At 56.4% G+C, this 15,933-nt stretch overlaps 1 protein-coding gene across 7 annotated transcripts in view; it reads right to left on the bottom strand.

Moving 5' to 3' along the window:
- KIFC3 (kinesin family member C3) overlaps positions 1-2,923 on the bottom strand; it is a 40,795-nt gene extending 37,872 nt beyond the window's left edge. For 2 of the 7 annotated variants that reach the window (XM_079799851.1, XM_079799854.1), the window contains exons 1-2: positions 2,829-2,920; positions 2,003-2,055 (exon numbers count right to left, since the gene is read on the bottom strand). In XM_079799851.1, coding sequence (XP_079655977.1) covers positions 2,003-2,050 — 48 coding nt within the window. In that variant the 5' untranslated portion in view covers positions 2,051-2,055; positions 2,829-2,920. Of the gene's footprint in view, positions 1-2,002; positions 2,056-2,828 lie in introns of all 7 variants that reach the window. The other 5 variants (XM_079799855.1, XM_079799856.1, XM_079799860.1 and 2 more) reach the window with 3 other exon arrangements.
- Between the last annotated feature and the right edge of the window lie 13,010 nt (positions 2,924-15,933).

Raw genomic sequence — 15,933 nt, 5'->3', positions numbered from 1 at the left:
TTGAGAGCCAAATTTTCTAAACTTAAACTTCTTCTAACGCCACTTCTTCAAAATAGACTCGCCCAGGCCGTGGTATTTTGTGGAAGAGCCACACTCAAGGGGCCAAAGAGCTACATGTGGCCCGCGAGCCGCAGTTTGCCGACCACGGCCCTAGGGTTCTGCTCACAAGGCTGCAAAAAGGGGGGGTTTTGCTTGATTTGAATCTCACAGTAACCCAGAGTGAAGCACAAGTAGGACTACACGATTTTCCGCTTTTAGGGATTTAGCTCGAGATTCCATCACCACCGGGGCCTTCGCCATGCTGTTCCCCCTTCCGGGCAGTCCTGTCACCTTTACCCCGCGCCTACCTGCCGCCCCCACCTGTACCTGACCGACTTGTCCTCCAAGTCCTTCAAGCAGAGAGGTCACCTTCCTGACCATCCCAGGCTCCACAGTCACCTGACTACTCACCTCCCTGCCGCCCCTCCCCACTGGATTGAAGTGAATCAGCTCCTTGGTCGGGCCCTTTCACTGAGTAAATACATATAAGCCGGAGGGGAAGGTCGGGGTACATTAAGCATACCCACACTTTCTTCCCGGGTAACGTCAGGATAATTCATATCAAAAAGAAGTAAGCGATGGATCCTTAAGCAACGATTTCAATGTGCTCAGTAGGGAGCACCCTGCAATCGTGGATCCTTGCATAATTCTGGGTAATAAATAGTTTCTTGGAGTTGGAAAACAGCATGCTGGACTTACCAGTCACATTTTAAGTAACCCTGACCCAGTTAGCAACCACATCTTTCAATGCCCCTGAAACAGCCTTTGTGGACAGAGCAGAAAGAGCCGGGAAGGATCTGTGGAGGGGACAGGCCGTCCCTGGAGCATGAGTTTGACCCCAGCTGCAGGACGTGGGCATTCAGCCCCTGAGCATGTGGGTGGGCTGGCCCCGGCTTGCACCGCTGGCTCTCAGAAAGGCATGCTCCTCGGTGGACATGAAGGCGTGGGAGGACTGTAAGCTCCTATCACCCGCTGCTCCAGACTCGGCTCCCACAGGCACTGGGTGCTCGATCGATATTCGCACAAATGGTACCTTTCTCCTCTCTCCGCTTCCAAGCCCAAGGGCGCCTGGTTTCTAAAAGCTGTGTGGACAGGAAAAAAGCGTCTCCCATTTCCAAAGTCTCCGCAGAGAACCCAGGCAACCCTCCCCCCGTGAAACCGCCTTGCTTTCAAATCTCTAGACAGTGACTCCTTTCTGCGTTTGCCAGGGAGACTGGGCTCAGCGGTGCCTCCCTGGCTCTCAGGTGAGGGCAACCTAACACCTCCTAGGACCTAAGAAAGAATTTGGCAGCGATAGCCCCTCCCAGCGCTCCAGGGTGGAAAGCAAACAGGGTTTTCCCCCTTTCTCATTTCCCGTAGTGTAAAATATGAGAGGAATGCAGGCACTGGGGAGGTGTGTACCGAAGCACTGACTTAGCTAGAAGGAGGTGGGTGGACAGCCCTGCCCCCACTCCTTCCTCTCGGAGTCTGCCTTTTGAAGAAGATGGTCCAGAAGCCACCTGGGCTCCATCGCGCAAATGCTCCTGGCTTCACTTGTTTTTGCTTTTTTAATATATTTTTATTGATTTCAGAGAGGAACGGAGAAGGAGAGAGATAGAAACATCAATGATGAGGGCGCATCATTGATTGGCTGCCTCCTGCACGCCCCACACTGGGGATCAAGCCCCGCAACCCGGGCGTGTGTCCTGACCGGGGATCGATCCTAGTTCATAGGTCAACCACTGAGCCACGCCGGCCAGGCCCGGCTTCACTTCTTGCTCCTAAATCATCCATCTTCCCGTTCAAAGCCAAGGCATGCATCATTCACGCATTCCCACTTTCCCTCAGCTTCCCCATTCGTTTTCCCCCCGTCTGCTGCAAATTCTAGGTGTCTGGGTTGGTTTTTTGTTTTTTTTCTTTTCCTGCACAAATGTAGGAGAAACCAAGAGAGGAATAAGCCCCCAACCCCACACTCCTCACTTACTGTCATCGGCCCAGCTTTTCTCTTTGGCACTTGGCTCAGAACAGACATTATTTCTGTGTGAAGGAGAGACAGAATAGAGTGATGGTTACAACTGGGTGTGGGGGTCAGGTGGCCCTGGGTCTGAACCCTGGCTCGGTCAGTTCCGTAGGGAGAGTACCAGTCCCTGACCCAGTGGGCACCGGGAGCTGCGAGCAAGCACATAAGATCCGTGGCGCACAGGGCGTCCCTCAGACCCTAGCTAATTCTAGTGGGAGGCAGATCCACACCATTTTCAGCTCAGCCTTTTCTCCCTCACAGTCACGTAATGAGCATTTCCAGGTTACATCTTCCCACTGAGGCCTGCTCTTTTCTGAACTGGAGGCTCCCCGCCCCAGACGCAGGATGAGACCCAGGTCCCATTCAGAGTCGGGGTCCCAATGTCCGGGGACGCACCCAGCACTCCGTAATAAATGACGGGGAAAAATAGCCGTGTTAAATGGCTGCATCATATGCCGCTGAACGGCTCCTCCCCGACCGAACTGGCCATTCCATGGGGTCAGACACGTGAGTAGCTCCCACCTTCTCCACTTTTATAAATCAAGTTGCTGTGGACATCGCCTCCCCCCCCCCCCCCCCCCCCCCGCAGCCTGTCCGTCCCCCGGGCAGGGAGCAGGGATCCGCGTGGTGATTCCATGTCATCTTTCTGAAGAAAGAGTCGGAGCATTGCTTTCCCCTTACACTTTCTAAACATGTGGCCACATTGCCGTCCGGAGGGCAGTACCCAGCGGACACTTCACACCGCCCCAGGCAGCGTTCTGGACGAGAAGGACTGTTCGCACGCACTTACAGTTTTCCTCCTGGGTCTGGGGTTCGGGCCGCCGGCTCCCCTGTGAGGCACGAGGGCCGACCAAGCCCGCGGAGCCCTGGCTGTCAGGAGAGGGGCGGGCCGGCTGCCTTCGCTGCGTTTCTGTCTGCTGGGCTGGGCGGGGCTGAGCGCTGAGTCAGCGCACCCCCTCCCTGCCTGCTCCTTGGCTCCCAGTCACCTTCCCAGGTGGGTTCTAGAACATCCCGGAAGATTCTGCTCACAGGGCCATCAGCGTGGTTGAGGTTATTCGTCACCTGGCACAGGCCTGGCCCTTCCTTCTGGCTTCTTGCAGTAAGGGAATGCCTGGCAGGGGCTCTGGCCTCTGCAATCACTTTCCATTCCCGCGGGTGCAGGCAGAGGTGTGCAGAGGCAGCGGCCAGGTAAGGGAAGCCACGTGTTCCTGGGGAACCACAGCCATGGCTCCTGACCACCCTGCCAGCCGCTTGGCACGGCCAGCATCCCTCGGCCGGGCTCTGCGGCAGCCCCGGGGCCTCTCCCCGGACTCCGGTCCTCCTCCTCCGGGGGTGGCCCTTGTTTGCAAACAGCCACGGGAAGTTGGGATGCTGTTGATGAACCAGACTCCCACAGTTCTTAGTCATCGTGACAAGTCTCAACCTCCCGCCCGCCCTGCTGACATCGCCGGCGTCCAGGCGATGGGGAAGACGCGACTAGGAGCTTCATGGTTTCCGTGGCTTCCATTCGTCATCTTCATGGAGAACCTCCCCCTATCCCAAACGACTGGAATGTACAGGGCCTGGAATATGAGGATGGGACTCTAATCCGATTTAGCGTGGTTCTGCTGAGGGACAGGTGTGTCCCAAGCACCGGGCTAAACTCTGGGCATACAAGATTGCCTTTGATATCACTCACTGCTCATGACATGTGCAATAGATAGTATCATTCCCATTGTACAGATGGAGAAACTGAGTCTCTGTGTTATAAGCGCAGCTAGGGGGAGGCCCATGATGAGTAGGACCTCTGTGGGAAGGCAGCTTGGATGGCTGGCACTCGGGGACAGGAGCTGCGTCCCAGCCACTGCCTGGCCTGGGTCTTCCCCTCTCTGGGTCTCCCGTCCCTCCCTGGGGAGCCGAGGAGGGTGGCTGGGGCCGTCCCAGCACTAAGGTAAGTTGGAGGGGAGCTCTGTACATCTGAGCTCTGCTTGCTGAGGGCATGGCCCAAGGGAGGGGTCATTTCAGCTCAGCATCTGGGCCTGTCTTCACTCCTGACAGTTGCTTCACCAAACAAAGCCAGCACCAGTTGGGAGATCAGTGGTTGGGGGAAGGGGGTCGTGGCCCAGCCTGAAGGGAACAAAGGAAGGTCCGTCTTGGAGACCATGACTGACCGCCTCTGAGAGTCCCAGCCTTGGGTCAGACCTGCGTGTCCACGTGTCTGCTGAGCACCCGCTTGTCAATAATCAGGATTTTCTTCTGCTCTCAAGACTTCCTACCTGGTATCTGCTTGTGCCAGCCACTCGTGGCAGCTGGGCACCACTCACCCGGGCGGGCTCGGTGTCCTCTCAGCCCTCGCACTGGACTTCTTAGAAGGGGAGAGACCCCGGGGACTCAGGACACGTAACGCATCTGGGGAGTCACAGCCCAGACAGACCCGAAAGCTCGCTCTCCTGGCCTAAAAGCCACACCGTGCCTGGCAGACAGGCTGGCACTGGCTGAGGGCTCCTGCCTCCTTCTTCCTGCTGAGGGTGCACACGCTGCTACTGGCCCTGCTCTGTGGATTTGAACCACAGCACCATGCTGCCTCTCCAGGGTACAGTCGGGGGGGGGGGGGGCCCTGTCACCCTGCAGCAATCCTCAGCACGCATCTGAGGCTCTTTGCCATCGGCCTGCAACCGACCTGCCCAGGCTTCTCTCCCACTGATCCCCCGAGGTGCCCTTTTTCTGTTCCGTGAGTTGCCATGTGTCCATGCCTCCCCACCTGTGCTCATGCAGTTACCTCCATGCCGACAGCCCATTCGCCTTGTGAGGCCCAATGTAAGATCACCTTCTCCACGGAGCCCTCCTGACCTTGCCCAGTCAGAACTCTCCCAGGACCCCCACCTTTCCCTTAACTCACTTCACACACTGCATTGGAGCTTGTGAGGGATTCACCAGTCTCCTCCGTTAGCCTTGAGCTCCCTGACTTCAAGCTCCATGCTGTGTGACCTTGCGTAAGGCCTTTAAACTCTCTGAGCCTCAATGTCCTCATAAATGGCAGTTTTAATAATAATAGTTGTTATTATTATTATGGATAATATTTATTAAGCACTTACTATGTGTCAGGCACTCTATGCTAAGTCCTTTATGTGCAAGATCTCATCTTGTCCTTACAACATCCTAAGAGGTGGGTATGACTGCTATTACCTCATGTGACGGATGAAGAAACTGTCCCTGTGGTTAGGACTGCCGCCATGATGATTGTTGCTATTCTTTCTTCTGGCACAAGGCCTACCATGCCGCAGACACTCAAACCCTGTTTGTTAAATTCAACTGTGGATGAAAATGGGTGGGGACTTGATAGGGAAAGAGTTGCAGAAGTAGAACCTTGCACTCGCTCCAGAATGCTCAGGCCGACCCCTGGCCTGGATGGGGTGCTACCATCTTTGGAGCCTGATGCCAGCAGGCAGTGGAGTCCGGGGACCTGGGATGGCCTGTTTTTGTTGGTTTGTTTTTAATCCTCACTTGAGGATTTTTTCCCATTGATTTCTAGAGAGAGTAGAAGGGAGGGAGGAGGGGGGGAGATGGAAGGGAGGAATTGAAAGCGGGGGGGGGGGGGGAGAGAGAGAAACATTGATGTGAGAGAGACACATCGATTAGTTGCCTCCTGAATGCACCCCCACCGGGGTTGGGGAACCTGCAACAAGGTACGAGCCCTTGATCAGATATCGAACCCGAGACCCTTTGATCTGAGAGCCGACACTCTAACCACTGAGTGACACCTCATGGTCAGGGTGCCTGGGCTGTTGGGTGCAGGGGAAGGAGGGTGCCCTCCACTTCTGATGGCTCCTCAAGTCCTCAAAGCATCCCCAGGACAGGTGAGACCACCGAGGCCCTGAGAGATCAAGCGGCCAGCCCGAGGAGGGGCCAGGCCAGCTGCTCAGAGGGCACTTCTCTCCACTGCCCACTTCTTAAAATCCTCACCCGAGGACAGCTTCCCACGGACTTTTAGAGAGAGCGGAAGGGAGGGGGAGAGAGAGAAACATCGATGTGAGAGAAACACATCCATTGGTTGCCTCCCGTATGCGCCCCAACCGGGGTCGGGAAATCAAGCCTGCAACTGAGGTATGGGCTCTTGACCATTCAGTCCAAGGGCCAGAGCTCTAACCTCTGAGCCCACTGGCTAGGGCTCCACGGCCCACTCTGACCGGAAACCCAGAAGCTGTGACAAGCCCTGGAGGAAGGCGGGAGGTGGAGTCAGATCTGCTCGGGTCTGAAGGACCCCGGAGGCCTCCTTCTCCTCCCTCCCTCCCCTCGGAGGGAGGCCTCAGAAGACCCCTCCACTCTCTGCACAGACGCCGGAAGAAGGCCAGGCTCCGCCTGCCCCAGGGGAGACTGGGGACTGTGGAGAGCTGCAGCTGCCGTCCCCGGCTGCACGTTACCCCGCGGCGGCGGCGGAGTGACAGCAGCTGCGCCGTGCCGGAGGAATGTTGCTGCCAGACAGGTTTATGAGGCACCTGCCGAGACGGAATCCAGAAACCAGGCTGGGCTCTCGCCACCCCAGGCAGCTCCCAGGAGGTTACAGGGGGGCAGCCCTCACCCCTTCTCCACAAGGGCTCCTGGAGACCTGCCCTCCAGAGCTCCTCCCCTCCCCAGATTCATGGGAGCCATCCACGCCCCCAAGGGCAGCCACCCCTGCAGGCAAGGGCCATGCCACCCTCACCCCCAATAAGGCTTGAGGCCAGGGAGATTGAGGGGGCTCTCCCAACCACGTCTGTAGCCATGACAACCCACCTCAACAGCATGACTAAGGGTAATTATAGTCATGTGTCCAATGACAATGCTTTGGCCACCGATGGACCACATATACCACCGTGGTCCCATAAGGTTACCAGAGGGGAAGGGGGGGAGGGCAGAGCGGGGAAAGGGGGTCAATGAAATGGTGACGGAAGGAGAAGAGACTTTGGGTGGTGGGCACACGGGAGACCACACAGATGTCACATTATAGGGGTGTACACCCGAAACTCATGTAATCTTATTATTAACCAACATCACCCCGATACATTAAAAAATATTATCATGGAGCTGAAAAATTCCTAACTCCCAGTGACATCATAGCTGTCATGACATCATAGCACAACTCATTACGGCACAGTGATGTCCCGGCCTTCACGTTCACTCGCCACTCACTCACCGACGCACCCAGTCCTGCCAGCTCCATTCATGGCGCGTGCCCTGTACAGGCGCACCGTTTTTAAATCGTTCATACCATATTTTACTGCACCTTCGCTGTTTAGATACAAAATACGGTGGGTTATTTTTACAATTGCCTGTGGTATTCAGCACAGTAACGTGCTGTACAGGCTCGTAGCCTAGAGCAACAGGCTAACCCATGCAGCCTGGTGTGTAGTCGGCTGTACCATCTAGGCGTGTGTAAGTGCACTCCGTGACGTTCGCATGACGAAATCACCCAGTGACGCATTTCTCAGGAGGTATCCCCATCGTTACGTAGCACATGACTATAAGATGATAACAGTGACACAGCGCGTACTACATGCCAAAGGCCGCACTGAGCACTTTGTCTGGATTATCGCATTATTAGGGTCCTGTGGCTGCTGTAACAAATGAGCCACACTGGGTGGCTTAAACAACACAAAGGTATTCCCTCAGTTCTGGCGTCTAGAGTCTGAGTTCAAGGTGTTGGCAGGGCCAGGTTCCCTCAGAGAGGCATGGAGAGGAAGAGAGAGAGAAACATCAATGATGAGAGAGAGTCACTGATGGGCTGCCTCCTGCACGCCCCACACTGGGGACCGAGCCTGCAACCCGGGCATGTGCCCTGATCGGGAATCAAACTGTGACCTCCTGGTTCATAGGTCGATACTCAACCACTGAGCCACGCTGGCTGGGCTGACTTTATCTTAATTTGATTACATCTGCAGAGACCCCATTTCCAAATAAGATCACATTCACAGGGTCCAAATGGTCACAAATTTGTGGGAGGCACTATTCAACCCGGTGTATCACTTGCAATCCTCCCAACCACACGGAAACTGCTCTTACCCCCACCTTACAGATAACAAACTGAGGCTCAGAGAGGCTAAGTAATTTGCCTGAGGTCGCCCAGTTGTGACTATTGCACTTGCTGTTCCCTCTGCCTGCAATGCCATTCCCCCGAACTCTGTGCATGCAGTGACTCATCTTTAGACTCTCAGACATCATCCTCGTCACCGTCCCCTCACCGGGGCCCCGCGGTTGAGCATTGGCAACGCTTCTCCTGGTGTCATCTTTTCTTCTTGCCACCCCAGCCTCCACGGGCCTGGTTCGTGGTTCCAGAGGAAACAGACTGGTAATTAACGTGGCCAAGGTCATGCAGCCGAAGAGTGGCCGATCTCTTGGCCCCAGGGCCAGCACACTGGGGGGTCTGATGGGAACATCCCGAAGCTTTGCCAAGCCAGTGGAGGCCAATTACCCAGCGGGCCCAGCGGCCTCGCTGTGTTCACCGATAGCACCCACCTCGGCTACACCTGCCAAGCTCATAAAAGCTATTGTAAATCTGCGGCTTACATTCACCTCCTCAGGTTTCAGCCCCTCGTCCCTGGCTTCTCTGCCGGGAGCAGGGCCAGCTGTCTGGACAGTTAGAAGCAGAGAAAAACCAGGTCAAGAATCCATGCGGCTCACAGCCGAGCCACAGAACCGGCGACAGCAAGGGATGCGGCGGGCACGGTTCCTCCGTTGCTCTGGGCCGAGAAAGGGAGAGACGCAGGCAGCCCACCGCTGGCCCCGTGCTAGGCGTGGCTCCCGGCACAGTCCTGCGTTTTCTGTTGATCCTTGCAAGCAACCCACAAAGTCGGTACTATTGGTACCCCTAAGAGGAAACTGAGGCTCAGGCAAGGTCAGGCTAGTGAGCGGCCAAGCCAGGATTTGTCCCAGGTCTGCCTGAGTCCAGAGCCTCAGGCTTGGTCTCCGCAGGGAGGGCTGGAGGCCGTTGTGGCGGGAGCACCGCAGAGGATGCAGGGACAGGGTGGCTGGAGGAGGATTTGAGAAAGAAAGGACAGGACTGAGGACCAGGAGGCCGGGGCCGGCCAGGGCACTCTGGAGCCATGCAGAGCAAGGGGAGGACACCAAGGGTGGGAGCCTTGGGGTCCTCCGGTCTGATCCACCGCCAGAGAGTCTGCAACATGCAAAGGAGACACACCAACTTCCAACGTGAAAAGCCTCCGTGGCTTTCCATGGAGCTTATAATGAAATCCCAAGTCCTTACCGGGGTCACCAAGGCCCCATGACCTCCCAGCTCAGCTCAGCTCAGCTCAGCTGTAGCCAACAGGCTTCCTCCTTGTTCCCCAGACATGGTTTTGCACTTGCTGTTCCCTCTGCCTGCAATGCCATTCCCCACACTCGGTGCCCTCCTCAGAGTGGCCTTCCCTGGCCACCGGTCAGCATCGGTGGCCCCAGTTATCCTCTCTCTACTCCCCGTTTTCCTTCCTTCGTAGCACTTACTGCCCCTGAGACCGCCCTGTTTGTTGTTTGTTCCTCAATCACCTTTCTCCCGAGGAGGCAAGGACCTTGCCTTGCTCCCTGCTGACCCCGCACCCGGCACAGTGCCTTGCACGCGGTAGGCGCTCAGTGGCTATGTGTGGATGGATAGACGAATGAATTCAACAGAGTCAGAAAGGGATCACCCAGAGGAAGCCTGGGAGGAGACTGGGCTGGCAGTTGTGGTGTGATGAGAAGCAGTCGAGAGCAAGGTCCGCGTGGGGAAATCCTGGGAGAAGAGGGGAGAGGAGTGTGCAAGCCACGAGGGGCGAGCGGCGCCTGGCCACAAACAAGGGCAGAAACAGACAGAAAGGAGGCTGTTTTATTAAGAACAGAACAGATGAGTCCTGGCCAACTAGTGGGCGTATGAGACCATGGAGAGGCTGGTAAGAGCTTAAAGGCTACTGTCAGGGTGACAAGTGAAAGGCAGCCCCCAAGGCATCCTGGGCCCTTTCATTCGTTTGTTCATTCATTCGTTCGTCTGTCCATCCATCCATCCATCCATCCATCCATCCATCCATTCATTCATAGGTATCAAATACCTATTATATGCAGTGAGTGAGGAGGGTTGTTCAGGAGGGGGTAGAGGCAGGGATGGAGACAAGGTAAAGGAGGTGGGGCTGCCTGGGGCTGCTGAGCCTCAAGCCAGGAGGCCTTCCTGGAGGAAGGTGGCCAGTCCCGGTGAGAGGATGCTCTGCCTCCAGCTACAGCTCTAGGCACAGGCAGGAGGCAGGAAGGGAAGCCAGGTACAGCCACAGCATACGAACCAGACCAGAGAAGATTCCTTAGTCCCTGTCCTCCTGCTCCACCCCGTAGCATGGATTCAGATCAGGAGGCAGGGGTTCTTAGCCGCAAAGTAAGCTTTCATCCTCTGCACCCATTTGCTAGAAACCTCTCCAAGGCCCTGGAGGGTAATTGCCACCTTGCCTCTGGCAGGCCTGGAGAAAGTGCAAGGGTCAACAGTCTTATCTCCATCGTGTCTGGGGGCAGTTCTGGGTAGACAATGGCCCGGACCTTGACAACAATCTCCTGACCTCAGATTTCCGAAGGTCAAAGAAACAACACCTGCAAATAGAACACCAGGAAGACTCCCCAGGACACAATGGCACCGGTGGTTCCGGTAGTTCCGTGGTTTGCAGCACAGCTCTGGGGTGGAAATCCGGGCCCACCTCCCACGGGCTGCAGGACCTCAGATGAGCCCTGTGACCTCCCTGAGCCTGTCTCCCCCTACCACGTGTCCTTCAAAGAGATGCTAAAGAGGTGAATGAGAGAATGTACACGAAGAGTCTGGTACACAGTAGGCGCTCAATACATGGTAGCACTTCTGAGGGGCCAGCTATGTGCCAGGCACTGCTGGGGGCCCTGGTCCCACAACCTGACGGGCCTGTCCTCTTCCAGAAAGTGCAGGTCATGAACACGAAGGAAGACTTAGAAGAACCGAAGAACAGGTGGGAGGAGGCTAAGGAGCCTGACAGCGAAGGCCACCGGGCGGCATGCCCTCTGGCTTAGGGCGTCTTTGGGCCATTGCTCACCCCGCACCGTCTGCAGATCACACGGTGGTATTTACTTCAACACCAACCTGCTGATTGCCATCGTTGTACAGTGCTGATAAACCAGAATCTCTTATTTTTAGACAATAGATACTGAATATTTAGGGGTAAAGCGGCATCATGCCTGTAACTTACTCTTCAAGTTCAGAGAGAGAGAAAGAGAAAGGGAGAAAGAGGATAAAGCAAATGTACTAAAGTGTAGAAAACGTGGGGAATCTAGGTGGAAGGTATATGATCATTTTTGTATTTTTCTTGCAACTTTTCTGTAAAGTCTGTAATTATTTAAAAAATAAATAAATAGCCCTAACCGGTTTGGCTCAGTGGATAGAGCCTCAGCCTGCGGACTGAAGGGTCCCGGGTTCGATTCCAGTCAAGGGCATGTACCTTGGTTGCGGGCACATCCCCAGGAGGAGGTGTGTAGGAGGCAGCTGATCGATGTTTCTAACTCTCTATCCCTCTACCTTCCTCTCTGTAAAAAATCAATAAAATATATGTTTAAAAAAATAATAAATAAAAATTAAAAATAAATAAATAAAGGACAAGCAGGGCCCATGCCTTGGAGAGGAGGCAGAGAGCCCTGGCATGTCCCAGGCGTCCTGGGAGGGTGGTGGTCAGCCATCGGGTTGCCCAGGACTGTTCTGGGTTTAGCACCGAAGGTCCTTCCTCCCCAGAAGTCCCACAGTCCTGTGCGAAGGGGGTGGTGAGTCACCCACTCCCAGTGAACCTGGTGGGGGACACTGTGGGTGCACAGCGTGCCTCGGCGGGTCAGTGAGCCTCCCTGTGGCGGGGTCCCCGGAGGCTGCGCCTTCAGCCAGGGGCAGGGCTGCCGGGGGTGGGCAGGAGGCAGCCTGGGCACCTCATCCCCCCAAGAGCCACACAGCGACTTCCTGACAAAATACAGTGCTCACCTCGGAGAGCAAGATTCCCGCCTGGATCACCGCTGAGGCCCCAGCGTGGGATGAGGCTGATGGCGAGGCCGCCCCGCCCACCCCATGCGCCTCAGGCAAATCGCTAACCTGCATCCACAGCTGTGCCATGAACTTGAAGCGTGAGGGTGGACAGGCCACTCATGGCCGAGGAATGTGGCCTGCAGCTCATCTCGCCCCAGCCCCGCCTGCCTGGCTGGTTGGTGGCGGCTCTGCCACCCTGATGACCTCCTAGGGGGGCTTCCCACCTGCGTGCAAAGGGGCACAGGCACCTGCCAGCCCTCACCGGTCACTGTGCCGTCCCTCCGCCCAGCCCCTCCCCGACAGCCGTGAAGGGCTCAGAGGATGACGGGTTTGCACACAAGCTTTGAGCTCCACCCAGGAAAGCCGCGTTCCTGTGATCACGGCGAGGAGAGGAGCTTGCACGCGGCGGCTATAAACACCGTGACGGAGGACGCCTCTCCGCTGAACTGGGGCCAGCTGTGAGTCAGGCCTTGACCTTGGCCACCTTCTTAATTTAGAGGCGCGGCAGCTGCCCACCCGAATTAGCCGGCCCACGTTCCGTCCCACCTCTCTCCCCACCAGGTTCTTTTCAAAGTCAAGTTGGCAAGTTGTCCGTTGGGGTGTTTTCCTATTGGACTGTTTTCAAACCACACACATTCGAACAGTGGAACAGGAAGTCTCCACTCACCCCGACCTCCGTCCCCACGTCTGCCTCCTGAGACAGTCCCCATGTGGAAGCCCCGCCGAGAAATGCCTCTCCCCCCACCCCCAAACGTTAGCACGGTTCCCCTCCTGCTCTGCGCCTGCTTTTCGTAGTCCACCCTCTTGAAGAGCCCTCCACGTCTCGTCTTTTGCAACCACAAGCGATCCTTACAGGATCTTCTGTACCTGGATCTTCGCTCTCCCAAGTAATTACAGGTCTTCCTGAAAGTGAAATTGCTGGCATGATCACGTTTAAATTGGGGGGAGGGGCCGCCAACCTCTGAGAATCAAATGAAAAAGAAAAATCATCCTCTCTCCAGAAAAAGGAAAAAAAATCCTGTGCAAGGATTTTGCATTCATTTTCTGGAGGGAAGCTCACAGGCCCCGAATTACGGCATGTTGGAATGGGGGAAAGAATGTGGAAGGCAATTGCATCCGACCATCATTTCTGTGCGGTGTGTGTGTGTGTGTATGTGTGTGTGTGTGTATGTGTGTGTGTGTGTATGTGTGTGTATGTGTATGTGTGTGTGTATGTGTGTGTATGTGTGTGTGTGTGTGTATGCGTGTGTGTGTGTGTGTGTTTTGATTCGTTCTTTTACAGAAAGCAAGCAGCTGGTTCCACTGACAGCCAGTGCAGTTCAGTTCAGGCTCCAGAAGTGGGATTCTCCCCACGCCCCACCCACAGGGAACATACCTCTCACAGCCGTCGGGCCCCTCGACGCCAGATCCCCAGAGCGAGGCTGTGGAGCCTGCGTGCCCCGCCGGGCTGCTCCTCACCGCGGCATGGAGGCGCTGGGACCCTGGGCTGCCGGGGACCCTGCCTGCAGCTGCCGCCTGGGCACTGTGAAACCAGACCCTGCACCGGGCGGCTCCGGAGCTCACACGCTCAGCGGGGAATTAATATTTTATGCCGCAGCCAATAAGGACTCGGGGTAAGTCCCTGCGGGAAGGCCCTGTCCAGAGAGCGCAGGCTGTGTCTCTCACTCAGCGTCCACATCAGACTAATGAGGTCCACCAGAGAGAAGCCGAAAGGAAACAGCAGTCCGTGGCCGGTCAGAGTCTGGCGTCCATGGCTCGGGGTCTGGCTTTGGTGCCCTTGGGAGCCAGGAGCTTCCCTTGGGCTCTGGCCACAGGACATGGCGTCCAGCTGGCTCAACGTCCGCGGGCACTGCCCACAGGGAAGACATGGCAAGAGCCGAAGCCAGAGAGCCAAGGGCCCCGCTGACTGTCTACCAGGCCACTCACCTGACAGAGCCTCACGCGGGGCCACTGCCGCAACCAGGAGCCAAGCCAACGAGCCACCTGGCGCCTGGCTCGGAGGAGAGGCTCGACACCTGCCGGCCCCCGTCCGCCCCTTTCCCTCAAGTTCCCGGGCTCAGCGCTCTCCCGGGCCTCGTGCTGCCCCTAGGGCACCGCACCGGCGTTTAGGCCAGTGGTCGGCAAACTCATCAGTCCACAGAGCCAAATACCAACAGCACAACGATTGAAATTTCTTTTGAGAGCCACATTTTTTAAACTTAAACTTCTTCTAATACCACTTCTTCAAAATAGACTCGCCCAGGCCGTGGCATTTTGTGGAAGAGCCACACTCAAGGGGCCAGAGAGCCGCATGTGGCTCGAGAGCCGCGGTTTGCTGACCACTGGTTTAGGACCTTCGCAACCGTGAGGCCACCACTGGCCAGAAACTCCCCTCTGCTCCCTGAGCTACAAACGTCCCACGGGTAGAGAGTGTGTGGCTCACCCATTGGAGAGGATGGAACTGACAACTCCCACCTCAGGAACCCCGTGTAGATTCCAGAAGGTCCCATCCTGAAGACGAAAGCCGTTTTGCCATCTGAAGCTTGTGGACCAAGAAAAAAGTACCTAATGGCCACCGCACACTAGTTACATGCCAGGTAGCAGGGTGAGCATTTTATTTTATTTTTTAAAATATGTTTTTACTAGAGGCCTGGTGCACGAATTTGTGCATGGGTGGGGTCCAGCCAACCCGCCCAATCAGGGCGATCAGGGGCGGGGCTGGCCGGGGGGAGGGGCTGCACGTGGTTGGCAGGCCAGCCCAGCCCCCTGGTTTGAACGCCCGGTTGAGGGGACAATTTGCATATTAGCCTTTTATTATATAGGATTGATTTCAGAGAGGAAGGGAGAGGGAGAGAGAGATAGAAACATCAATGATGAGAGAGAATCATTGATTTGCTGCCTCCTGCGCGCCCACCCCCTGGGATCGAGCCCACAACCCAGGCATGTGGCCTTGACTGGGAATCAAACTGTGACCTCCTGGTTCATAGGTCAATGCTCAACCACTGAGCCATACCGGCTGAGCCAGTGTGAACATTTAAGAAGTGTTACTTTATTGATTCCTACTAACAAGCCTGCCAGGTCAAGTCTAGGATGACCCCATTTGGGTCCGTAATGCAGGCAGCCTACCACTTCGCCATGGACCCCGTGGGCTTCCTCGAGGCAGCTTCCTGCAGGAGAGTGGAGGGAGCATCCGCCTCGTGACAGGTCCCCCGCCCGTGACCACCCCGAGCAGGTGCTTTACCTCACGTCCCCTGTGCATTGCCCCCTGACGTCGGAAGTGTGGTCACGACCCTTTCCCAGGAGAGAAAGCCAATGCGAAGCAGCCTGCCCAGCATCTCAGCGGTGGAGCTGGGATTCAGCTCGGGGCTGTGCTATCTTGAAAGGCCAGGCGCTCGCCAGGCACGGAACGTGGCAGCCCCGAGGCGGACGTGGCCATGAGGAGATGGAGGAGAGGGAAAGGCCAAGGAGGTGATGTGGGCAGCAGGAGGGAGGCTGGTGGCAAAGTCTTGTGCGTCTTGGCCAAGAAGATCTGCCTGTGGTTGTCTCCCTGAGGGTGGCACCCTTGAAGAGACAGCCTGGGGCAGGGCCCAGGGGCTCCTGGCTGGGGTCCGAGCCTGATAGATTGGGCTTCTTCACCGCTGGGTGGAGGGCAGGCTCTCTCTGGCCTGAATGCTTTGAGATGCAGGAGGGGAAGCAGAGTCAACCGCATAGATTTTGCCCAGAGCAGCAGCCCACCCTCCAGGGGAGGCACTGGGCCCCCTCGGCAGCAATCCTCTCACCCCCCTGCTGAGGGCGGTGGCGGAGACCTCTGCTTAAGCGATAACGAGGTGCCAAGAGCCATGGTGGCTACCTCTATGCGAGCCACCTGTTATGGATTACAGCAAACACTGTCACTATGCCCATTTTACAGATGAGGAAACTGAGG

Source organism: Cnephaeus nilssonii, assembly GCF_951640355.1.
Source record: "Cnephaeus nilssonii genome assembly, chromosome: 20".
NCBI lineage: Eukaryota > Metazoa > Chordata > Mammalia > Chiroptera > Vespertilionidae > Cnephaeus > Cnephaeus nilssonii.
Note: the sequence above shows the minus strand (reverse complement) of the source record. Positions and strands in the feature narration are given on the sequence as shown.